The sequence below is a fragment of the Molossus molossus genome, unplaced genomic scaffold, assembly GCF_014108415.1.
Source record: "Molossus molossus isolate mMolMol1 unplaced genomic scaffold, mMolMol1.p scaffold_m16_p_22, whole genome shotgun sequence".
Lineage (NCBI taxonomy): Eukaryota > Metazoa > Chordata > Mammalia > Chiroptera > Molossidae > Molossus > Molossus molossus.
The window spans coordinates 16,099,998-16,124,184 of record NW_023425358.1 but is presented as its reverse complement, the minus strand read 5'-3'; the positions used below and the strand labels follow the sequence as shown (position 1 = coordinate 16,124,184).

At 52.6% G+C, this 24,187-nt stretch overlaps 2 protein-coding genes and 1 pseudogene across 3 annotated transcripts; 2 read left to right on the top strand and 1 right to left on the bottom strand.

Annotated features, from left to right (window-relative positions):
- The first annotated feature begins 706 nt into the window (after positions 1–706).
- P2RX6 (purinergic receptor P2X 6) lies at positions 707–14,918 on the top strand. Of its 2 annotated transcripts, XM_036276797.1 has the most exons (12): positions 707–884; positions 1,602–1,752; positions 3,351–3,422; positions 11,668–11,743; positions 11,924–12,017; positions 12,092–12,172; positions 12,255–12,396; positions 12,484–12,593; positions 14,197–14,290; positions 14,364–14,429; positions 14,595–14,672; positions 14,758–14,918. In XM_036276797.1, the coding sequence occupies exons 1-12, from the start codon at positions 751–753 to the stop codon at positions 14,839–14,841; spliced, it is 1,182 nt and encodes a 393-aa protein (XP_036132690.1). In that variant the 5' UTR covers positions 707–750; the 3' UTR covers positions 14,842–14,918. The 2 variants fall into 2 exon arrangements, with proteins under 2 accessions (XP_036132690.1, XP_036132692.1); XM_036276799.1 differs by lacking the exons at positions 11,924–12,017; positions 12,484–12,593 and having other exon boundaries at positions 12,041–12,172.
- A 2,105-nt stretch (positions 14,919–17,023) lies between these two features.
- SLC7A4 (solute carrier family 7 member 4) lies at positions 17,024–19,725 on the bottom strand. Its single transcript, XM_036277274.1, is given in 13 exon segments — positions 17,024–17,302; positions 17,383–17,496; positions 17,732–17,765; positions 17,767–17,917; positions 17,920–18,005; positions 18,007–18,364; positions 18,825–18,963; positions 18,965–19,004; positions 19,006–19,129; positions 19,132–19,234; positions 19,236–19,351; positions 19,354–19,389; positions 19,392–19,725. Coding segments are annotated over 13 exon segments (1,914 nt in total).
- A 928-nt stretch (positions 19,726–20,653) lies between these two features.
- Positions 20,654–21,060, top strand: LOC118640197 (annotated as a pseudogene).
- The last annotated feature ends 3,127 nt before the right edge of the window (positions 21,061–24,187 follow it).

Here is a 24,187-nt window from a genome sequence, read left to right as displayed (position 1 = left end):
GTTGGGTTGCTGCAGAAACCTCCGCTGGTCTGCCGGGACTTAGAGTTGGCTCCTAGCCAGGCGCAAGGCTGGGCGCTTTGCAGGAGCTTGTTCTCCCTGCCGTCTGCTGCGGTTGCAGCATCGCCACCGTTTCCACGGACCTGGGAAGAGGCCTGACCCTGGGCTTTTAGTCCCTGCGCTTGGCGGATGTGGGCAGATTTGCGAGGACATCACACAGGAGGGCTTGGGGAAACTTGCAGAGCCTGGCCACCCTCCTCTCTGGAACCAGGGTCACGCTCTCTCTAGGCCCCAGTTCTCTCTCGTGCTCTAGCGTCGTATATGCAGCTTCCTCCACTAGGAACATTCCTCCCTAACTTTGTTGAATTTCAGAATCTTCAAGTGTGAGTTCAGAGGTCACTTCTTTCTAAAGCTTTCCTTGACCATTCCTCTGGACTCCTGCAGCCCCCAGGCCATCCTCTCACACTCATCACTCAGGGAAGTAAGGCCAGAGGGCAGGGGACAGGGGCTGCTCCTCTCTGTGTGCCCAGGGTCCGGCAGAGGTTGTCTGGAGAGGCACAGGGCAGCTGGGGATTGGGACTGAGCCCAGGACTGGGGGTGGGGGTGGAGGCTGGATCCTGCCGACAGTGGATCCTGTCCCTTTAATAGCTGCTGGCCTGGTCCTCCTTGGACTCCTGCTTTATCTCCTGTTCAACTGTGACTGCAGCTGCTCTGCTGACTCATGTGCCCCAGTAGCCAGCAGGAGCTGCGAGCATGGGCTCCCCAGGGGCCTCTGCGGGCTGGGGGCTTCTGGATTACAAGACTGAGAAGTATGTGATGACCAGGAACTGGCGGGTGGGCGTCCTGCAGAGGCTGCTGCAGCTTGGGGTCGTGGTCTACGTGGTAGGGTAAGAGAATGGCTCCTGGCCATGTTGGCTGAAGGGACACGATGGGTCCTGCTGGGCTGAGGGTTGAGGGTTTGACTCTTCAGGGACTGGGCTGGTGGTAGTGAATGGGGTTGGGGGACAGGTTGGGACAGGGTAGTGAGTAAACAGAAGGAAGGATCTCTGTCTGTATAGGGGCCAGTGAGTGTAATAACAAGCCAAGTACATGTGTCTTCCTGTGTGCCCACCTGCTTCTTCTCCTGGGCCTTGTCCCTAGCCCCGTGTTGGGCTCTGGGCACAGAGCAGGATGGGTTCCACCCTTACCCATGAGGCCCTGGGCAGGGCAGGATGTAGACCCTGACATTTGTGAAAGCTGGAACACTGAGGTCTCCGGTAGAGACCACCAGTTCTGGCTGAGTCAGGGAATTTTTAAGGAGGAAGCTGGGTTTAGCCAGGGCAAGGGGAGGGTGTTGGCTGGTGAAGGGGGTGGTAGTGGGCATCTCCAAGTCCATGGGTGCCTAATAGGAGACACCCATATGGGCACTGGCTCTCCGATGCATGACCTGTGCTTCTGGCCTGTGCAGAGTGTTTGGGGGGTGGGAGGATGAAGGTGGAAAGGAGGCAGTGGACCTGAGTCATATACTGGATGTGAGGGAGAGAGACTGAGAAATTAGGGCCCAGCTCTGCCACTGCTCACAGTGTGCCAGGGACACACCATAATGCCCATTGCCTCCTTCCCAGGTGGGCCCTCCTCGCCAAGAAAGGCTATCAGGAAAAGGACCTGGACCCCCACATTTCAATTATCACCAAACTCAAAGGGGTTTCTGTGACCCAGATCAAGGAGCTGGGGAATCGACTGTGGGATGTGGCAGACTTCGTGAAGCCGGCACAGGTGGGTACCTCAGTGCTGTCACCAGGCGCTAACACCTCTGATACCACCATTGCAGCAAGCATGTGCAAGAGAGGCAGGAGGCCCTGGCTGGTTTGGCTCAGTGGTTAGAGCCTCGGCCCATGAACCAAAGAGTCGCGGGTTCGATTCTGGTCAAGGGCACGTACCTCAGTTGCAGTTTGTCCCTGGCCTTGGTCGGGGTCGTGCAGGAGGCAACTAGTCGATGTCTCTCTCTCTCTCTCTCTCTCTCTCTCTCTCTCTCTCTTCCCCCCTCCCACTCTATCTGAAGATAAATAGAAAAAAAAAAGAGAGGCATGTGATATCAGACAAGGGTTCTGGCACTGTCACAGGGCTTGGCTTGGGAAACGCCTTACAGTGGAGTGGTGCCTGGACCCGTTGGGGATGTGTAAGAAGTTTCCAGGTGACTGAGAGCAGGGGCCAGGAAGCCAGGCCAGAGCCACCACATTTACAAAGGCTGCATTTGGGAAAGAGTGGAATGTCTGGGAACTTGACATTGAGCTGGAGCTTGAGGGTGAGGTGGAAGGAGCCTAGGGGGGCAAGCCCTAGAACTTCCTGTATGTGCCCCTCCCTCACCAGGGGTGCTGCTGTTGGGCCCTCCTCCTCTGCCCCTCTCACACTGCATTTCTAGCTGCTTCCTTCTACCCAGATTGTCCACAACCTGTTTCCACTTCTGTCCTGCTGATGTCCAAATTGTAGCCCCAGTGACCATCTGCCCTGAGCACAGTTGCCTCCTGGGTGCACACCCACCATGTCCAAAGAGAAATTATCTCCCTCTCCCTGGTGGCCTCTTTTCATCCACCAGTGTCAAAGCTGGATGCAGCTTGACACCTTCTTGTTCCTCATCCCCGCCCTATCCATCCCCTAACAGTTTTCACTGCTGCTCATGCCATACATGGATGAAGCTGTGGTCTTCTATTGGGCCCCAGGTGCACCCACGCACCAGCCAGGCTGAGCTTCCACACGTGACATCAGAGCCTGCCAGCTCTTGCTTTCCACCCTTGGAAGGCTCCCTGTCCATGATGGTAGCTGCAAGTTCCTCCAGATCCTGACCCGTGTCATAGACCTCAGCCCTCTGCCCAGCCCTTGCCTCCCCATCCTGGGTGTACATTCCCCCAAGTTCACAGAGCTCTCATGCTCAGCATGTGGGCACCAGCTACCCTTCCTGTCTTTGGCCACCATTTGCCCAGCCAGAGCTTAGTACCTGCTCCCCTGGCCCTTGGCCACACATACAATGAGGGGCCCACCTTCCCACCAGCCTGGGTGGGTGCCCAACCCAACTCAGTTCTGGATCTTTAGTGTCTACAAACAAGAGGTTCTTAGAAAATTCTGATTAAGCTAATGAGAGTGAATATGAGAAATAAACTTGTCTCATAGAGGTAGATGTGGGCTCAGAAATGGCCAGAAACCCAGCCAGCCTCCTACCACTCCCTCAGCTTGCCTCTCGGGAGGCATTTTCCTGGGGCACAGAGTTGATGACTCGATGGGGCCAGGGTTCCTTCCCTCACAAACCAAGCTGCCGGCTTCTGTCCTCTCGCACTGAGGGAGCCATGCAGGCACAAACCCTTACATTTGCCTTCTAGGGAGAGAATGTGTTCTTCTTGGTGACCAACTTCCTTGTGACGCCAGAACAAGTTCAGGGCAGGTGCCCAGAGGTAAGGTTGCCCAGGAGCCTTCCAGAGGGTCCCCAGCTCCTCTTCCAGCCCTGGGTCACCAGCCATGTCCTCCCTTCTCCTTCCCAGGGTGACTGGGAGCTCAGTATGTGCTACTGTATCCCAGGCACTGGGATAACATTTTGAGTAAATAATTTCATTTAGTTTTCACAAGCACCCTGCCTAGTAGAAATTACTGCAATCCCTCCCAGCCTGTGGGTGACAGGACTCCAGACCTCTGAGAAGTATGCTTCTAGAGCCTTCCACTGTCATTCCCTGTGGGATATCCAGGCCCCTACCCGTCCTGGTTCTGCCTCTGGGCACTCCCCAGGTTGTCAGTGCGACACCCAGAGCAGGGCTCAATCCCCCGGTGGGCTCTAATAGCAAAAGCCAAGCTGGGAGATCACTTCCCCTTCTCTGTGCTCAGCCTCTATTGATGTGTCCCCAGGCAGTTTTCATTTTTGTGGGCAAACACAGCACGCTCTTTCTTATGAGTTCAGGCTCACTTATGATCTCTGGGTATTTTTCACTGTGACTGTGGTCAAGCAAGAGTCCCCACTCTCTGTTCATTTCCCATACAGAAATGCAGATTCTCCCCCTGAAAGCTCACCTTTTCCCCTCACCTGGACACGTTACTGAGCAAGGGCTTGCTGCCCAGTGCACATAGAAGCTGACACTATGGTGCCAACTTTTGAAAAAGAAAGAGTTTTATTTGCGAGCGTGGCTAGCAAGGAGACAGGAGGCGAGGCTTAAGCCTGTCTCCTGGACCCAGGGCTCAGGGTGGGATTTTGAGGGGTTTCAGCACCAGGTCTTCCTAGACAGCAGACCCTTTGCTTCTGAAAGGTCTCCTGCCTTCAAGTTCTGGTCATATCTTTGTCCTTTGGTTCTTTGCAGGGGAGCAGTTAGGGTTCACAGGTGTTACTTGTGAGTGGTATTCCAAAGTTTAAACTTTGGTTCCAGGTCTTCTTAGAAACAAGATAGGACCAGTTTGAGCTGGTTCTGTGGTTACAAATCCCCCCTTTTTGTCCATTACTCAATCTTGAGGAATAGGGGTGACAACTGCTCTAGCTACTTCCTTCTGATAAGGGACAAAGTAAGTCAGGAAGAATGAGAGGAAGCATAAGAAAGTAGAATACTAGGGCCCTGGCTGGTTTGGCTCAGTGATTAGAGCGTTGGCCTGCAGACCAGAGAGTCCCAGGTTCGGTTCCCTCTAAGGGCACATACCTCGGTTGCGATTTGTCCCTGGACCCAGTTGGGGTCATGTGGGTGGCCACCACTCGATGTGTCTCTCTCACATTGATGTTTCTCTCTCTTTTTCTCCCTCTCTCCCTCGCACTCTATTTGACAATAAATGCAAAAATGTCCTCTGGTGAGAATAAAAAAAGAAAAAAAGTAGAATACTAGGACTATACAAGCAAATTTCACAACCAGGAAAGTAAAACACATTGTTTAAAACCAAAGCAACAGCAAGTTAACATAGATAATTTAGGTTTATGCAGGCCTAGTCTGGACTCTTGAGCAGAAGAAGTATACTTTTTAAAATATGTTTTATTGATTTTTAGAAAAAGAGGAAGGGAAAGGGAGAGAGAGAAACATTGATGTGGGAGAGAAACATCTATCTGTTGCCTCCTGCTTGCATCCCAACCAAGAACCAGACCTGCAACCTGGGCATGTGCCCTGACTGGAAATCAAACTGGCAACCCTTCTGTGCACAGGACAGTGCTTAACCAACTGAACCACACCAGCCAGGGCAGCAGTCTACTTTTGAGATGTCCATGTCTTCTCTTCCTGGACAGACAGGGTCTCCGTTGTCCTGTTTTTGTTTTTATTTGTTTAAAAATAGTTTTCTTATTGATTTTAGTGAGAGAGAAAAGGAGGAGAGAGAGATAGAAACATCGATGAGAGAGAACCTCCTGCATGCTCCTTACTGGGGATCTGGCCCACAGCCTGGGCATGTGACCTGACCAGGAATTGAACTGGCGACCTCTTGGTGCATGGGTTGATGCTCAACCACTGATCCATACTGGCCAAGCTGTCCTGTTTTTAAAAGTAACTAACTAAAAGGACTTCATAGGGTCTCATTCTACTTAGGTTGTAGCTGATCCTTAGGGTGTTGATTTTTCCAAGTCTTGAGGAGCAGATAAAGTTACACCTAGAGACTGTACTCATAATATCTATTTTTTTTTTATAATATGATCACTTTCAAGATTACAATACTATTTAGTCTTAAGGAAGGGTTTCCCATATAACATTTCATAAGGGCTCAGTGGGAACTTGCTTTTAGGGGCTACTCTTACCCTAAGTAAGGCACCTGATGAGACCTTATCCCAAGTCAAGCTGGTTTCTAAACATATTTTAGCGATTGTTTTTTTCAAGGTTTGAGTCACTTTTTCATTCTTTCTTGTAGACTGGGGCCTCCAAGAAGCATGTACTTTCCATTGTTTTCCAAGGGTCCCACACACTTTCTGTGTTAGCTTAGCTATCACTTCCCTGAATATGGTGGAGACATTTTAAAATCCTGTGGGAATACCAACCAGCAATATCATTGTTTCATATTAGTCTCTGGATCATCTCACTCAAAGGCAAACTGTTCCCAGGACTCAGGACTTAGGGATATACAGTAAAAGGCATCTTTGAAATCCCAAACTGTAAACCAGCAAAAGTCTCCAGATAGAGTTGTAAGAACCACTGGATTAATGGCTGTAAAGGAGTCCCTAGGCCCTGTCATTCCTGGTTGTTATCAGTGAGCTGTGGCATCTAGTGAGAAGTTTTAGAGCAAGTCCCTTTTCCTTTTTGCTAAAAAAGGTTGGGACACTCCCATTTTCAGTGTCCTTCTTGTTGCCCTGGCTGAGTGGCTCAGGTGGTTGGAGTGTTATCCCATACACTGAAAGGTCTCAGGTTCAATTCTGGTCAGGGCACATACCTAGATTTTGGGTTTGGTCCCTGGTTGGGGCATGTACCAGAGGCAACCAATCGATGTTTCTCTCTCTCTCTCTCTCTCTCTCTCTCTCTCTCTCTCTCTCTCCCTTCTTCTCTCTCTAAGATCAATAAACATGTCCTGGGGTGGGAATTAAAACACATTGTTGTGGTCTAACAGATGGATGGCCTTTTCAGTCATGTTGTGGGGGTCTTGGGGGGGTCTTACCCATGGTTGTTTATTTCCTCCAGCAACCACCTTACTGGGACTTTCTTTTTTTAATATGTTTTTGTGTGTGTGATTTTTAAAAATGTATTTTTATTGATTTTTTTTTTTTTTTTAGAGAGGAAGGGAGAGGGAGAGAGAGAATAATCAATGAAAGAAACATGGATCAGCTGCCTCCTGTACGCCCCCTACTGGGGGTCAAGCCCGAAACCCAGACATGTGCCCCTACCTGGGAATCTAACTGGTGACCCCTCAGTGCATGGGACGATGCTCAATCCACTGAGCCACATCAGCTGGGCTCTAATATGTTTTTATTCATTTTAGAGAGAGAGAGAGGATGGGAGAAGGAGTGAGAAATATTGATTGCCTGACTACTGCATGCCTACTATTGGGGATCGAACCCACAGCCTGGGCATGTGCCCTGACTGGTTCAGAATCCAACCAGTGACCTCTTGGTGCATGGGATGACGCTCACCCAACTGAGCCACACAGACCAAGGACTTACTGGGTCTTGGTTGTTGTTAAGTGCCGTGGCTAGCAGTGCAGCTTGTCGTCTCATGTACGTTGTAAGCCTCAAAACCTTTTCAGGGGTTCTCCTTGGGCCCTGTTTGGGGCCTGTTTGTGAAGTCTAGTTATACTTGCATGCTGCCCACTTCTGCTGGGGGCGGGGCTGGCGAGCCACAGGCAGATCCTGGTGGCTGCAGCGCGATGTGAGCCCCGCCTCACTCTTGTCCCCATGGAACTAAAGGCCACTGAAGCCTGGGCTCAGCCCTGGGTTGGCCTTGGCAACACCAAAGCCACAGCAGGAGCCCAGGACAGGGGCCAAAGTGGGGCTTCTCAGCTGTCATGCAAAGTGCAGAGGTCCAAAAAAACCCTCAGTGTATTATTTGCTGATCCCAAAGAAATAACTCAGAAGCCTGGCTGTGAAAGACATGGGCTAATTAGGATTTTCGTGTGCACCAGTGGCAGAAAGCTGGTGAAGTTTTCTGCCATACTGGGGGCAGCTGGCCGGTGAGGTTTCTGCAATGCCAGCTTTCCCAGAACAAGGATACGGAGTACAGAAAAAAAAGCAAGGCGGAGAGGAACGTGCTTGTGCACACGCCGTGTGAGATCAGAACGCTAGCTCTTTCTCTGTGGTTGTTTACAGTCTGGGCTCACATCTAGAAGCAGTTTCTCTTCGGTCCAGGAGCTGGCCAGGCTCCCAAGGTCTCAGTCCTCTTACAGATGGCCTTTATCATATTTCCACAGGGTGGGAGGGGGAGTTGGAGCTGTGGAAGGGACCCATGTGCTCACATACCACACACCAGCCCTGGTGCTGTCCCAGCCCACTGCTTCCTGCTGTGTCTCTCCTGGTCAGCTCCCCACAGTATTTTCTAAGTGGACACTCTTACTTTGCCTCTGAATCACACCTTCAGTATTCACAGCCGTGAAGTCAACTGCAGCACCTGACGTAAAGCTCACTACTCTGTTCCTTCACTAGCACCAAAGTCCTCTTTAGTGGAAGCTTCCAAATGCTCAGACGCCTCAGTGGGATGGCATGCTATTCTTCCACTTACATAGGTCAGAGGGAGAAAAGGAGAATTGTACGTGCACAGATCCCCCAGGTTGACTTTGGTCATTTAGACCGGCGGGGACTTGTCTCAATGGATATTGCCCTGCCTGAGGCAGAGTAACCCCTGGGCTGAATTGAGTACTCCTGTGTGTACTGGGAGGGAGACCATTCCCTTCTGACTATCTGGCAAGGAAGGGTACAGGGCTGGATCCGAGGCCCGAGGAGGCTTGTTGGTGGGATCCTCAGCACTACTTGCAGGAATTCCCATTTCATACAGCGGGGAATCGAGGGAGGCACCGGAAGAGGAGCCAGATGTGGTAAATCGAGACCATCACTTGGCTCTGACTCCAGCAACAGACTGTTATTTTTCCTGAGGGTCTTCCTTCTGAAGGACACATTTTCAGGCCATTTCTCCCCGACTCCAACTAATATTGGGGCCAGGCTGTGTTAAAACTATTTTCCTCTTATCGCTTCTATATAGGCTCATAGTTAAATAATTTATTGACCAAATTTGAAGAACACATCCCAAAAGACTGCAGTCAGGTATACTGTTAACAGTCCCCATTTTGAAAGGTTTGTCTTAGGATGACCGGAGCAAAATGACATGAAGTAGTTTCCAAAAAATTTTGCTGCGGTCATCCAGTAGTTAGCCCCCACTACCCAATCCTTGACAGATAAAACAATCAGACTGAGCAAACACAACCAAAGACATTCAAAACCCTGGGACGCTAACCGAGGTTTGGGGACTCTAACTTGATCCTTTCAGTACCTCCGTAGTGTAACCTTTCATGTTGGTCTCTAACTCACAGTCCTAGCCTTGACACTCTAGCCCAATGTTTGGGACTCTAACCTTACAAAATCTCCCCAGGGTAACACTATAGCCCAAATCCTGACAAGATCTACCCAGGGTGGGACTCTCACCCACAGTCCTGATGAGGTTATTGGACAGCTTAGGCACAAGTGCATTTTACTGAGGTTACTCCCCCAAGAGACATCTCTGATTCCGAAGCTGTTCCTGTTCCCAAACGTGGAAGGAGAAGGCAGTGCCAGGAGCCCGGAGTGCCACTTCAAAGAAGCAGGAACCCAGCAGCTGAACCTCCAAACTGGCTCGGTGGCCACTCAGGGTCAGCTGTAGGTGACCACTCAGGGTCGCTTCCAGAGCTCGCCTCCGACCAGTGGTTACAGTGCCGTGAGCAGACGGTTGCAAGACCGAAATCCCTTTGTGGTTGCCCAAACTGTTTCCTTACCAAGCACAGGCTCACGCCCCATCTCCCATTGGAGCAAATACTATGGCACTAGATTACAGAAAAGAAAGTGTTTATTTGTGAGTTTGGCCAGCAAGGTGACAGAAGGCAAGGCGCATATCTGTCTCCCTGATCTAAGGTTGGGGTGTGTGTGTGGGCGGGGGTGATTTTTAAGGGATTTCAGCACTGACTCTTTCTGGACAGTGACCCTTTGCTTTGGAACCTTCTCCTTTGTTCACGGAACCTGGTCCTTGGGTTCCATGTGAGGGAGCAGTTAAAGGTTCACAGGTGTTAACTTGTGAGTGGTGTTCCATGGTTTGAACTTTGGCTCTGGGTCTCGCTGGAAACAGGACCAGTTTGATCTAGTCCTGTAGTTACAGGCATGTTTCAGGGATCCCATGTGTATCACAGCACACTGGCTCTTTTCCCCAGCTGTGAATCCCCCCCCCCCCCATTTTTTTTTTTTTATTGCAACAAAATACACACAATGTAAGATTTATTATCTTAATCATTTTTTAAGTGTGTGGTTTCCCAGCTGTAAATTTGTTTGAACAGTTGGGACCCAGGACATAGACCTGGAAACCTACCTCCATCGTGACACCTTCCTTTAGTTGAGTTCAACATTGAATTACTTGCTAGGCTGTATTAAATGCTGGACTGTGTGGTCCCCTGTCCCTTGAGCCCTGGTGGTTGGTCCCACCACAGTTGCTGAGGGTGCCACATGTCCCTGTTTGGCCCTGTTCTCAAAGGAGGGGAGTCATGTGCACAAAGAATGTGCTTATGCTTGCCAAACACACATGATGCCCTTCCCTCTGTAATGCTCAGAAGACATCTATTTAATGTTTGGTTTGTAGATGATTCTGATTTTTGCTAGGGTCATGATTCTGTGTTTTCGCCTATGTCCTGGGTTTAGGCTCTTCCCAAGGAACTGCTGGGGCTGGGAAATAATCCATTTGATCTGAAAACTCAACTTCCTGAGCCCAGCCAGAGTTCCTGCCAGCTCCTCTCCGGGGTCCTGGTCATCTGGTCCCTCCCATCACATGCATTGTGCTCCTTCAGCAAACACCTGTCAAGCCTCCCCCTGGGCCAGGCCCTGTGCTGGTCTTGCAAAACTCTGTTCCCTATACTTCAAGAAACTCCTGCACAGACAGTCCAGCCAAAGTGGCGGTCCTGTGATGGGGGCAGAGGCTGCAGGCAGGAGACCCGGGGAGCTGCTTCTGCCAGCTTGGGGCCTCAGGAAGGGTTTCCCATAGGACTGGAGGCTCAAGTGGTGTCTTAAAGATGTCCAGGCAGAGGGATGTGTGGGCAAGGGACCTCAGCTGTGTGAAATGAGGCAGCTCCAGAGTCACTTGCTGCTGAGTGAGTCTGGAGCCTAGATTTGGAGACTGAGGCGGGAAGGGAGTGACCTGAGATCTCAGGGTCCCTGTGAACTAAAGAGCCGAATTCCATCACAGGAGCAGCAGGCAGCCACAGGTGGGCTCAGAGGAGGGGTACTCCATCTTCTGTACATAGGATGTACCATTCAGTTGCTGGGTGGAGGTGGATGAGGGCAGAGGCAGGACCCTGTGATGGTCATCAAGGGGTCCAATTGGAGGTCATGGTGACCCAGTCAGGGTGGAGAAAGGGGGCAGACTCAGGACACAGGTAGGGACAACGGGGTAGAAGAGGTGGCCCCACACTGTCCTCTGTCCACTTATCATCACAGTCCCACCCCCCAAAAAGTCCCATCTTCTCATTTGGCTTCTCAGAGTCCCTGAGCCCTTCCCTGGCACTGAAACTCCTCCTGCTGCCCCTGAGCTGGGTGCCTGGACAGTGGTGTCTGTCATCTGTCCTGAGCAGAACCGTGTCTGCAAGTGCCTGCTGCTTGAGGGTACCTTCCTTTCCAGGGTCTGGGGCCCCAAGAAAGCTCACCACCTTCCCCTCTTCTGGCTGATCCCAGGACTCTGTGACTGTGTGCACACATTAATGTCCCTGTTTTACTGAAGAACAGGCAGGGGAGGCCCTAGTCTGTGGGGTCCCTCTTCCCTACCCAGGCCCCTTGGAGTAGGGTCCTGTCCTTTGTTTGCCATGTCTAGTGCCTCCTGCGTGAACTTACCCTTCCCAGGGTCCCTCCACCTTCCCTGATGTGTGATCTGAAATGGGATCAGAGGAGCTGGGCCTCAGTGAATCGTTTCTGCCTCCAGCGCTCCATGTGCCCCCGACCTCAGGGAACCCTGGAGGGCTAAGGCGGGTGGGACAGGTCTCTGTGGACTGCAGGGCTGGGTCACCCACTGGGCCCTTGACAACTCTGCTCTCACCCACCCACCTCAGCACCCCTCCATCCCGCTGGCTACCTGCTGGACCCATGAAGACTGTCCTGAAGGGGAGACGGGGACACACAGCCATGGTAACTATGGGCCCTGTCTTCCAGTGTCTCTACTGGGAATGGGATTCAGGGACCAGGCTGGGACCCTGGGTGGCTTTTGAGTCCTGGCCTGGTGGTGCCTCTGCATCACTCCTTTTTGTCAATAACGACTTGTCCACCCATCCCCCACTTCAGGCCTAGAGTTTGTCTTGTGTTTTCAAGGCATAAAAACGGGCCAGTGTGTGATGTTCAACGGGACCCATAGGACCTGTGAAATCCAGGGCTGGTGCCCAGTGGAGAGCGGCACTGTGCCCATGTAAGTCTCCCCCATCTCCCAAGGCAGGGCCCAGGACTGGCAGAGCCTGCCCCTCACCTCCCCCACACCCACAGGAAACCCCTGCTGGTCCAGGCTGAGAACTTTACACTGTTCATCAAAAACACTGTCACTTTCAGCAAGTTCAACTTCTCCAAGTAAGTGTGGGTGGGTCCTGACAGGCCCAGATCCTCCTTATCACCATCCTGGCCTGACCTTCCCTTTCTCCACCCCTCGAAGGTCCAACAACTTGCAGACCTGGGACAACACCTATTTCCAGCGCTGCCGATATGATCCCCTCTCCAGCCCCTACTGCCCGGTGTTCCGCATTGGGGACCTCGTGGCTGCAGCTGGAGGTGTCTTTGAGGACTTGGCATTGCTGGTGGGTCTGTGGGGGGCATGGTTCTGGGAGGATTCAGGGAAGGGTCCAAGCTCATGTGACAGTGGAACGTTGATGTGCTGTGTGCAGGGTGGTGCTATAGGCATCCGAGTCCTTTGGGATTGCAACCTGGACACCGGGGGCTCTGACTGCCAACCCCACTACTCCTTCCAGCTGCAGGAGAGGAGCTACAATTTCAGGTGCCACCACCACAGCCCCCAGTCCCCAAATGTTGCTCTTCAACCAGGTCCACCTTCACCTGTCTTTCTGTGGTGGTCAGGACAGACCCACCCCAGCCCAGCCCTCTGGATGCTCTGCTCTGTGCAAGAGGGGGCGGTCCCGGGAGCAGGATGGGGCATTTTCAGCTGCAGGTCCCCCTGCACAGGCTCCGTCCAGCCTCCCTCCTGAGCTCTTCCCCTTTTACCCCGTCTGTCCCCACACTCTATGTTATATTTGGGACCCCTTACCTCCATCCTCTCCTCCACCTCATGCTGCCTCCAGCATCTCCACAGCACAGGGGGCTTTTCTTACTTTTCCCTTAAGATTTAAAAAAATTGTTTTAAATCTATAGAAAAATTCAAAGATTAGTACCATGAACACCCATATACTCTTCATCTGGATTCGCCAGGTTTTTAAAATTTTTTTACCATTTTGCCACATTTGCTTCTTTCTCCCTCTCTAGAGTGAGCCAGATAGACTTAGATAGATTTCAAATGCAGCCATTGAAAAGTAAGTGTCAGACATCCAGAGGCTCGACCCTTTCAATACTGTGCTGAGAATGAGGACCTTCCCCAAGGGACCACTGACCTGTTGTCACACTCAAGAAATTTGACACCCAGCTGGTGTGGCTCAGTGGTTGAGCGTCGACCCATGCACCAAGAAGTCACCAGTTCAATTCCCAGTCAGGGCACATGCCCAGGTTGTGGGCCTGATCCCCAGTGGGGGGAATGCAGGAGACGGCCAATAGATATTCTCTCTCATTGATGTCTCTATCTCTCTACCTTCCTCTCTCTTAAAATCAATAAAGAAAAAATATTTAAAAAATAAATTAACATTGGCAGAATAAATCTCATATTCAAATTTCCCCAACTGTGCCAATAACAGTCCTAAATCTTTTTATTTTTTTAATCAGGATGCACTCAAGGACCTTGCATGCCATTTACTGTCATGTCTTTGTCTCCTAAGCAGACCTTCTTGCCCCTGCCCAGAATCCTTCTGCCACCTCAGGTCACCTTCTCACTTGCTCACAGACATATGTGCACATAGCCACCGAGCCTGCAGGTGGCGCTCCTGACACTGCTGCTTGGCCTGGTTTCACTGACCTCCCCAGTCCTTTGCAACTATATGGGGCTGGCTCCCTGCCCACACCCTGCTCCCCTCACCTCTGTGCTCTCACTGGTCCTACTTTCTCTGCCTCGAACTCCTTCCTGAACCCTGGAAAACCAGCCTGAAAGTCTCCCCTGCAGGAAGCCTTTCCTCGTTTCTAAGGGGGAGTGTTTCCCCCTCTCAACGCTCACAACCCTGGTCTAACCCCACTCACCCCCCGCCACTCCCCTGCCCCTGCCAGTGTCTGTTTAGAGACTTTTCTCTCCCTGGCCCTTCAGGAGGCAGGGAGCTTCTGAGAGGCAGGTCCTGGTTTGCTTTCCCCCCTGTGTCTTCAGCAATGACACAGAGCTGAGACCCAGGATTTGTGCTGGGACTGAAGCTTGATGGAGTCAATGGATGAGCATGACGGAGGCCTGGGAGGGCCAGTCCAGCCTGGGAGTGGGCAGAGCAGGCCACCAGACTTTCTCTTTCCCACAGGACAGCCACTTACTGGTGGGAAGCCTCAGGTGTGGAGGCCCGGAGCCTGCTTAAGCTCTATGGGATTCGCTTCGACATCCTCGTTACTGGGCAGGTAGAAGGGGTCAGGTGGGGTGGGATGGAGGTGACAACCATGGCCAGAGAGGCTCAGTCCAGGCATCTCTCAGGCAGGGAAATTTGGGCTCATCCCCACGATCATCACTTTGGGTACTGGAGCAGCTTGGCTGGGCATGGTGAGTGTGGCCAATGTGGGCTTCCTCTCGCTGCAGACAGAGCATTCCCAGACCCGTCTGCATGAACACTGAGCCCCCTCTGCCCACTGTTAAGTCTCTGAGTGAGGGTTGGGGAGGTGGCAGGAAGGCAGGATGATCCAACCTACCAGGACCCTGCCTTTCCAGATTACCTTCTTCTGTGACCTGCTGCTGCTGTATGTAGATGGAGAAGCCCATTTCTACTGGACAACCAAGTATGAGGAGGTGAGCTGTGGGCCTGCTCTACCACCAGTTGTTGCTACACTTGGAGGATGTGGCCAGAGCCCTGACCTAATGTCCTTATCTGCAGGCAAAGGCCCCGAAGGTGACTGCCAGCCCTGAGCAGACAGAGCCAGCCTCCGCACCCTCGAATCCAGCTGCCCAGGTGCCTTAAGGGGAGTCTAGCACCTGCCCCCATGGTGACTGCTGCTGCTGGGAGCCAGACACTAATGCCAGGGGTGGCCCTACTCCCGTTCTGGTTCCTACTTGCTGGCCCATTCTTGAGGCCTGTAACCATTTCCTATGCCTGGAAAGGGTGGGGCTCCACCTTGGGGACTTCATGGATAAAGCCACTGCAGAACCAGGGTAGGCATTGGGGGGGGGGATTCTACCTTTAACTCCCAGGCAGATTGTCCCTCCCCTGACTCCAGCCTTGGTGGGTGCTGCCTGGGGAGTAACAGAAGCAAGTTTTGCATAGAGATCTGCAGTGGAACGGGAGCCATGGAGAAGGAGAGAGCCCTGGGCACCACATGGCAGGGCACTGGTCCAGTAGGGCTCCTGCTATGTCTGTGTCTAGAGCTCTTAATCCCTGTCCCCAGTGTTCTCAGCAGCAGCCCACTCACCAGCTGTCAGCACTGACTGTAGCCAACCCCAGCCCTGCCTGGCTTCTAGCCCTTCTCCCGCTGCCAGCACCCCCATCACAGGTAGATCCCCCACCCTCTCACCTGTGCTGCACTGGGGGCTGTGTGACCAGAGTCCACAGCAAGGTAGAAGGAGGTCTGATGAGACGGTCTGTCTCAGCTGCTTTGGTGCTGGGTTGCTGGGAGCAAGTCCCACTTAGACTTGGGCCTCATCCATGGAATGGGGAGTGCAGTGGGTGATGATCCAACCTACCAGGACCTCAGGCAAGGGCACAGGCACCGCTTGGGCCCATACCTGCTCAACTTATGATCACCGGCGTCTTTGTGACCTATATGCCTCCTTGATGACCCCTCAATTCCAGCCCCCTAGAACTTGCTTACTGGGCTCGCTGGGGGTGGGGAGAATGTACATCTGAAATTCAGTCTTGCCCAATGTCATACCTAAAAACCTGTCTGGGCAGCTGCATACAGAGGGCCTTGACTATGACAGGTGAAGCTTAGTGGCTAAAGGAATATCCCTAACAAAAGACCCAGAAGCCCCAGAAGGTTGGCTTGGTTTTTGGCTCTGTAATCCTTTGGGGGTCTGTGTCTTGCCTACAGGAGAATTTCCCCAGGTTTGGGAGATCCACAGTCAGGAGGAGAGGGATAGAGGCTACAGGAGTCAAACTCTCTTTTAGTCCCACGGCAGGGGCAGGGATTTGGGAATACTCACCCCAGGAAGGTGAGGGGTTGCTTTTTCATAGGTCCCTGGTGACCAGGGGCATGCTAGCAACTTGCCAATGGACTGACATGGGGTATTTGGGCAGGGCTGGGATGGGGCCAGCATCTGGAGCCTCAACAGAACCTTGGGTCCCTGTTGCCTTCCAATCCCCAGAGCAGTGTGTATGGGAAGGCAGGTTCAGAAGGGCCAGGATGAGAGAACATGGCCATGAGGTCTGGTTATTGGAGCAGGGTCACATGTACCTGGTTGTCCTCAGAGCCCAGAGAAAACCAATGACATGGCTGCAAGAAGTCGAGAAGTAAAGCCTGCCAAAGCCAGCAGCCTCCTGTGTGGTCCTTACAGGCAGGGATGGGGATCTGGAGATGCCTATAGTCGATATAGCACAGTCTAGGAGAGGCCAATGGGGGAGGGCAGAGTGGGCCTGGGGACCCCCCAAGGACTGGGACCTGCCAAGGACTGGGATGGAAGGTACTTGGAGAAGGCCCAGGCACTTGTGCACCCGTACGTAAGCGTGTGTACCATACACATATACCATCCTGAACCTTTAGCGAAAAGCCCAGGGCAGCCATGTGGATGACACAGGTGCATGCCTGAGAGGCACGTGAGCCCATGTAAGCATGCCTCTACATCCCCGGGCAGGCTGCAGGCACACACCATGTTCTCTGAGAGCCCTTGGAAACTAAGGCAACCCTGGCACTCCATTGCCCTTTGCAGGCTCTGCTCTTTGGATCCACCCCTGAGGGGACATGTGGGGAGCCTGGAAGGGAGCCTGACCCTCACCTGTCATGGATCCCTCCTCACCTGGTGCTTGTAGGGGTGTGTGTAGCTCCCCTCTGAGATAAGCAGAAGACACTGGCCTGAGGGCAGGACCCTGGAACCCAGGCTGCGTCCCTGACTCAAAGCTGTCCCAGGGCTGGCGCCTCCTCCTGGCAGAACCTAGGTGTCTTTGCTGGGGATTGAGGAAGGTCACCTAGTTCCTGGGGGCAGGTGAGGACTCAGAGGGGGCTCCCAGGCCCTCCAGCCTCCTGAGAAGGTGGGGGAGGGTGGGTAGGCCTCCAGCTGTCCTCATGGACTGGTGGCTGCCCCACGAAGCTGGGCTCCTGGGCCAGTGCCTGGCTTAGGGGCTGCATGACCTGCACCGTCTCCTCCAGGCTGCCATTGGGGAACACTATGGAGCGTGCGGCGGCTGGCTGCTGCATCTCCTGCTGGTTCTCTTTGCTGCACTAGATACAAAAGCCGGAATACACCATGAGTCCTGCAAGGATTGCACAAGTCTGAGGGGCAGGCCCCAGCCCTTCATCCTCCTTGCCTTCCCTGCTATCCTGCAGCCACCCAGGGCCCCAGCCTGGCCCACACTCATTGATCAGGACCAGATGAAGAAATGCAGACAGGTCAGGTTGTTCAGCCTCCACATGAGACAGATGTTCAGAAGAGTGCTCAGGACTGGAGTCAAGGGCACCAGGGGGGTCTGAGGGGAAGGGCAGGGCTGAGTTTCAGGAAGGTCTGCAGGCCCAGGACCTGATTTCTCAGGAATTCACAGAGCCTTAATTTACCTCTGCCGATTCTGGAGACAACTGCCCATTCCCCATACAGATGGCTGCCCCAGCCCTGTGACACCCTGGTTCATCCTGCCACAGCAGAGAAGAAGGGGCAAAGGGAGCTGGCTGGGCTGACAGAGAGAGGGTGTTGGCTGGAGGAGGTACCTGGAAAGTGTCCTACTGGTTCTGGTGCTGGTGGCCCCAGGACGAGGAGACTAGGCACAAACACAATAGTGCTGAGTAGGTGCAGCAGGATGTGGCCCCAGCATGGGAGGTGCAGAGCCAAGTCCTCAAAGACCAGTACACAGCCCAGGGTGATGGCCAAGGCCACCATGACACCTACCACCCAGCCACGGCAACTCCAGGGCTGCACCCACCCAAGAAGCCCAGGTAGGGCTTCAGGGCTGGCTGTCACTGCTGGGGCTCAGGAGCTGAGCTCAGTGCCCACCAGCTGGGTGTGATCTTGAAAGAAGTTGTACTTCTTGACCACAGGGCCAGGGCTTCCCTGGCCCAGGGAACTAGACTGAAGGGCCTTCTGGAAGCAAAACTCGATTATGGTGGTGGCCACAAAGGTATAAACCAGCAATGTGACAAAGGACAGAAACTGGACCAGCACCTTGAGGTCCAGCAGCAGTGCCATAAAAGCTATGAGGACCCCAAACACCAGCATGCCCACCATGGGCACCTGCGTCTGGGGGTGCACGTGGGCAAATGCCTGGGAGAAGAGCCTATCAATAGCCATGGCATAGATGATTTGTGGCCCAGATAAGAGGTTGAGGGGTAGGACAGTGTTCATGACTGTGTCAGAGGGTGGGAGACAGGTTAGTATGGTAGACAGGCCCACCAAAGACCTCTACTGACAGCTAGGACATGGGCACTCCCTTGGAATCATGGGTGTGAGTTTGTCTGGGCTATCAGAGTGAGCCTGAGAATATGTGGGGTGCTAAATTGTCACTCCCACTGCCACTCAGGAATGGGACACCCCAGTTTAGGTGACAGGCCCATTGGAGAATTTGAGTCCCTCTGCCAAGAAAGGTTTTGGAAGCACATGCCCGGAACTGATGATATACAACTGGGAGGGAGCAATTAATACGTTCCTTCCAACAAGCCTGAGTGGAGAGGCTAATAATTAACACCTTTCTGAGCCCATTAGGCAACTGGTAACACTGAGGCCCAGATAGAGATGTGTTTTCTGGGAGGGTTAGGGCAGGGCCCCTCTGCTCTGTTCCTTCCCATCTTGTCTGGAAGGGCCCCTTACTGAAGATGGAACCAGCCACCACGATGAAGCCTGCCCAGCTGTAGGCCCACCGGTAGAAGGCATTGGCAAGAATTGAGTCAGGGTCCAGGCTGTGCCAGGGTACCATAAGGGTGAGCACAATAGAGATGAAGATGTAGGCAAGTAGCCACTAGGCCCAGCGAGATGGCAATGGCTATAGGCAGCAATGACATCAAAGCCCACGAAGGCAAAGAAGCAGGTGGCAACGCCAGCCAAGATGCCAAAGAAGCCGAAAGGTGCAAAGCCACCCTCCTCGGGGCTCCAGTTGTGTGGGTGGGCCAGAACACACCAGAGAGGGAGTGGTTGAGCCAGGAGGACATCTAAGCTTGGAACGAGACCAAGGTGGAGGCCAAAAGGATGATGCCAGCAGCCAGGAAGTCTGGGTAGTGGGACTAGGAAGGACACCTGCCAGACGCCCACATGGCTATAGGTAGATGCCTCTGTGAAATTACAGATGTGATGACTGAACATGGAGTCCAGGTAGCGGCTCCAGGCATGGGCCACAGCACACCACTAATGAGGTACTCAAGGAGCACGGTCCAACCAAGAAGGCCCACAGCTCATCTAGATGAACACATAGGCAGAGCCCATGTGGGGCAGGTGGCCCAAACTCTGCATAGCATTGAGCAGCCAGCAGGGATGACACAGCAGCCATGCCAAAGGACACCAGCACAGCAGGGCCAGCCATCTCCTTGACCATGGTACCTGAGAGCATGTAGAGATCCGAGCCCACCATGCCACCCACACCCAGAAAGATCAGGTCCAGTGTGGACAGGCAGTGCCATAGTGATGTCTCCATGGAGGGATCCTCCAGTGGCTTTAGCCAGTTCAACTTCTTGCAGATGTGCACAAGGCCGGTGGTCCTGGGCAGCCCTGGGTCCATGGTGGGCAGCTGAAAGAAGCACCAAGCCAGCTGCCAGCACCTGCCAGTGCCAGAGGGGAATAACAGGCTGCTCAATGGGGTCCTGATCAGCCTTCAGTCCTCACTCTGTCCCCACCATGGGGATCCCAGCACCTGCACCACTGGCCTGCAGGAGGGTCCAGAATGGGACAGAGGTCAGGGCCTGCCAACAGGGTGGGCAGGTCACAGGGAGGCATGGAGACCTCTCCTGCCTCCAGGGCAGGGCAGGGAGCCTGGTGGAACCCGACCTGGCCTATTTTGGGATGGCCCTGAACATGCAGGAAGAGCAGCCCCTGGAAGTACAGCAGGGAACCACTCCATGGAAATCCAAGGCGTCCTGGGAGCTGGGCCAGGCTGTTTTAGGACATGGAACAGGAGTGGCTCTGAGGGTCCTGGGCTTTACCCAGGTCGATACCTGGCCTCAAACAGATGAGGTCATCCCCACTTCCCCTGCTGGGCTGAGAAGTCAAGGGCTACACTTGCCTGAGCCAGGTCTGCTGCACCCTGTCTCCAGGTACCTAAGTCACACCTTTTCTAGAGCCTGAGCAGGTCCCTGCAAAACTGCTGTGCCGCTTCATCCACCGTTCCCTGCTGCTGGTGCTGCCTGTGCATAGGGCCGCCCCACCCCCCTTCCCACCCCCTACCCCCTAGCAACAGATCCACCACTGGACCCCATCTCACTGTCACACATGCACTCAGATAGCCCACTGAACCCCTGCCTCACAAGATGAAGACCAGAGCTCACCAGATCTAGGAAAGCCCCATTACTGTTTGCAGAGGAGGAAGCCAAGGACACAGATAAGTAAGTGACTAGCCAGAGTCATCTGGGTGACCTTGGGAGGCAGGTGAGATTAAGATCTAGGTCTAGGTTCTTTCCTTTCTGCTCTAGGCCTGAGTGGCCGCCTTTGAAATGGGCAAGTTTATGAAACCCGGGAAGGTGGTGCTGGTGGCTGAATGCTACTCTGGACACAAAGTGGTCATCGTGAAGAACATTGACGACAGCACCTCAGACGGCCCCTACAGCCTTGCTCTGGTGGCTGGAATTGACTGCTGTCCCTGCAAAGTGACAGCTGGCCATGGACAAGAAGAAAATTGCCAAGATATCAAAGATCAAGTCTTTTGTGAAAGTTTATAATTACAGTCACTTCATGCCCACAGGGTACTCTGTGAATATCCCCTTGGACAAAACTTGTCAACAAGGACGTCTTCAGAGATCCAGCTCTGAAACACAAGCCCTGATGGGAGGCCAAGGTCAAGTTCGAAGAAAGGTACAAGACTGGCAAGAACAAATGATTCTTCCAGAAGCTGTGGTTTTAGAACTTTTCAGTCATTTAAAAAAGAGAGAGAGAGAGAGATGTAGGTCTGGAGGGGTCAAGAGCCTACCCACTTGCCCCTGCTGCAGACACCCTCCTTGATTCCCACCCCAACACATATACTCCACCATCCAGCCCCGCACCCCCCACTAGAAAAGTGTAGGGGCTGCTAGCATTAGGCAGGTTTCTGTTAAGATGAGAGTATGGTCTGGCTCAGTGGCCCTCGGGTAATCTTTGGTGAGCATCTTTTCATCTGCTTATTTGCCTTTTGGTGGGAGTCTATTCAGCTCTTTTGCCCTTTTTTTGTTTGGTTAATCCTCATCCTAGGATACTTTTTCCATTGATTTCTAGATAGAGTAGAATGGAGGGAGGGAGGGAGAGAGAGAGAAACATCCATGTGAGAGACACATCAATTGGTTGCCTCCCGCATGACCCTGACCAGGGCCAGGGATCAAACCTGCAACCCAGGTGCATGCCCTTGACTGGGAATCAAACCCGAGACCCTTCAGTCCGTGGGCCGACCAATGCTCTAACTGCTGAGCCAAACCAGCCAGGGCTACTTTAGTTTTTTCTTATAGTTTCTATATTTAACTCCTTTTTGACCCTGCCTTCTCTATGAAAATTTCGACTTATTCAGGTTGTGCTTAGAAGAGCCAAGAGAAGGGGCTCTTTACCTCTGTGGGGTAAACTCAGACTCTTCCATGGATCAGCAGCAGGCATGGTGGGAACTTTGAGCCAGAGGTGACTTGAGGGCTTCAGTCACCCTTCCAGAAACCTTGGAAATTCTGTGTGTCCTTTCACCAATGTGTGTGAATGTGTAGGTAATCCTTGGCCTTCTGTAATGACCAGTTGTGGGGTCCCCTCCCCCTCTTCTCCTTGCTGCCATATGCTTCCCCTAAAACGCCAGTTCAACCTGCAGGTGTTGCTGACTGGCTTCTGCCCACCCAAGTCAATCTCCTCTATCTGGCTGTGATTACATCAGCCCCATCCAGAAGCTCCAGTGTCACCCTTTACATGGCAGTCCACAAGCCCAGCCGAATCTCCCTGCCCTCTGACCTCCTGTTCCCATGCCTGCCATGCACACCCCATCCATTCCTTTTTGCTGCTTGGAAAACTCAAGATACTTTCTTTGAGACCCTGCTGAGATGTTCCAAGTCTCGTGGAAGGTAGACTTAACCCCTCCCTCCCTCCTACAGCTTCCTGGCCACTTCCTTCAGGGAGCTTATCCCCTGTGGTCCACATCACATGCTCCTGCAAGAGCCCCAGTACATAGATTGGTCCCCTGACACACCTTGGACTTTAAACTTCATGTCCTGGCCAAGTAGCTAGGTTGGTTAGAGCATCATCCTGATATGCCAAGGTCAGTTTCAATCCCCAGTCAGGGCACATACAAGTATCACCCAATGAATGCTTAAATAAGTGGAACAACATATTGACATTTCTCTCTCTCTCAAATCAATACATAAAAAATAAAAATAAATTCTTACTAGCCTAGGATGTTAGGATGTTACTATTGCTAATATCAGCAATAGTAAAAGGACGCTAACTGAATAGCTCTTACAGGTATTTGCTCTAGCTTAAGTCTGCAAAGGCCTGTCCCAGTTACCAGCCCTCCTAACTTCTGACACCCCTGGACAGATTTGTAGTAAAACTACATTTTACCCATAAACAATTGAGCTCAAGAGGTGTAAAGTACAGTAGAGGGGCCTCCACCCATAACCAAGGGCTCCTCCTTCACGCTGCTGCCGCCCCTCACAGCTGCACAACAGGCATCTGCTCCCCATGGCTGCCGAGGAGTTGCCACTTCCCGCCCAAAATGACGACCAATCAAAAGAGAGATTTTGTAATTCATGAAAATGGCCAATTGCAATCAGGCCCTGTCCTAAGGCCCGTCCCCCACAGCAGTTGGAGCTAATGGCAGTTGGGCAGGTGGCATGTCAATCAGAACTCGGTGCGTGGCGCAAAGGGCGGGCATTTGGAAGCGTGGAGTTAGACTTGGACGGAGTGGAAGTAGGAGCACAGCGTGAGGCCAGGCGGTGACCACCATGGTACAGCGGGCCGTGTAGGCGGGGGGGGGGGGGGGGGGGGGGGGGGGGGGCGGCTAGGCCCAGGTGGCAGTAGGAGGGCAGGAGAGTGTCACCCCTGACCCGATAGCGCTGGGACCCAGGCGCTACCAGGGGTAGTGTCCGGAGCATGTGGGTCAAGGGTGGGCGCCAGACACACGCCGCAGGTACAGTGGCCCTCTGCTCTCACCCTTCCAGACTCTTCCTTTCCGAAGCAACACCATGTTGCTCTTGAACTCTCTCCTGTTCGCCTTTGCTATGCTGTGTGAGCTTCTGAGGGCGCTTACAAAAATAGGCAATATTTACAAGGTACTATTGAAATAAGAAAGATAGAAAATGGTATATGCTGAAAAATCTTGCTTTCTCCGTTAACAGTATTTTTATTTTTGGTTGTTTGTTTTTGCATATAGTTTCTTAAAAACAAAACCAAGCAGCCGTGGGGTTTGGCGCAGCGGTTAGAGTGTTGGCCCGCAGTCCAGAGAGACCAGGGTTCGGTTCCCGCTAAGGGCACGTACCTCGGTTGCAGTTTGTCCCCGGCCCCAGTTGGGGTCGTGTGGGTGGCAGCCGGTTGATGTGTCACTCTCACATCTCACATTGATGTTTCTCTCTCTCTCTTCCTCTCTCTCTCCCTCTCGCTCTATCTGAAGATGAATGCAAAAGTGTCCGGGGTGAGGATTAAAAAAAACACACACACACACACAAAACCAAGCAAACAGGAATAGATAGATCTACTTCCACCCCTCACTTTCTTGCCTCAAAAGTAGTACACAGTATATATACACTCTTGCTCCTTGGTTTTTCATTGTATAAAAAAAATCCAGCGCCCTCCTTATCAGCATATGAAGATCTGCATTGTTGTTTACTGAGGCATAGTATTCCAGTGAGTGGCTGTAGGTTATTCAGCCTGTTTTGTGTCACTGGATAGTTGGATGGTTTCTAGTGTTTTACACATAAAAGTACAGTAAGTAATCTGTGTACTAGCCGTTTCTTACTGGTGCAGGTGTATATGGGATGCCAGAAATGGATGGCTGTGATTTGGTAGATATTGTCAGATTCTTTTCCAAAAGC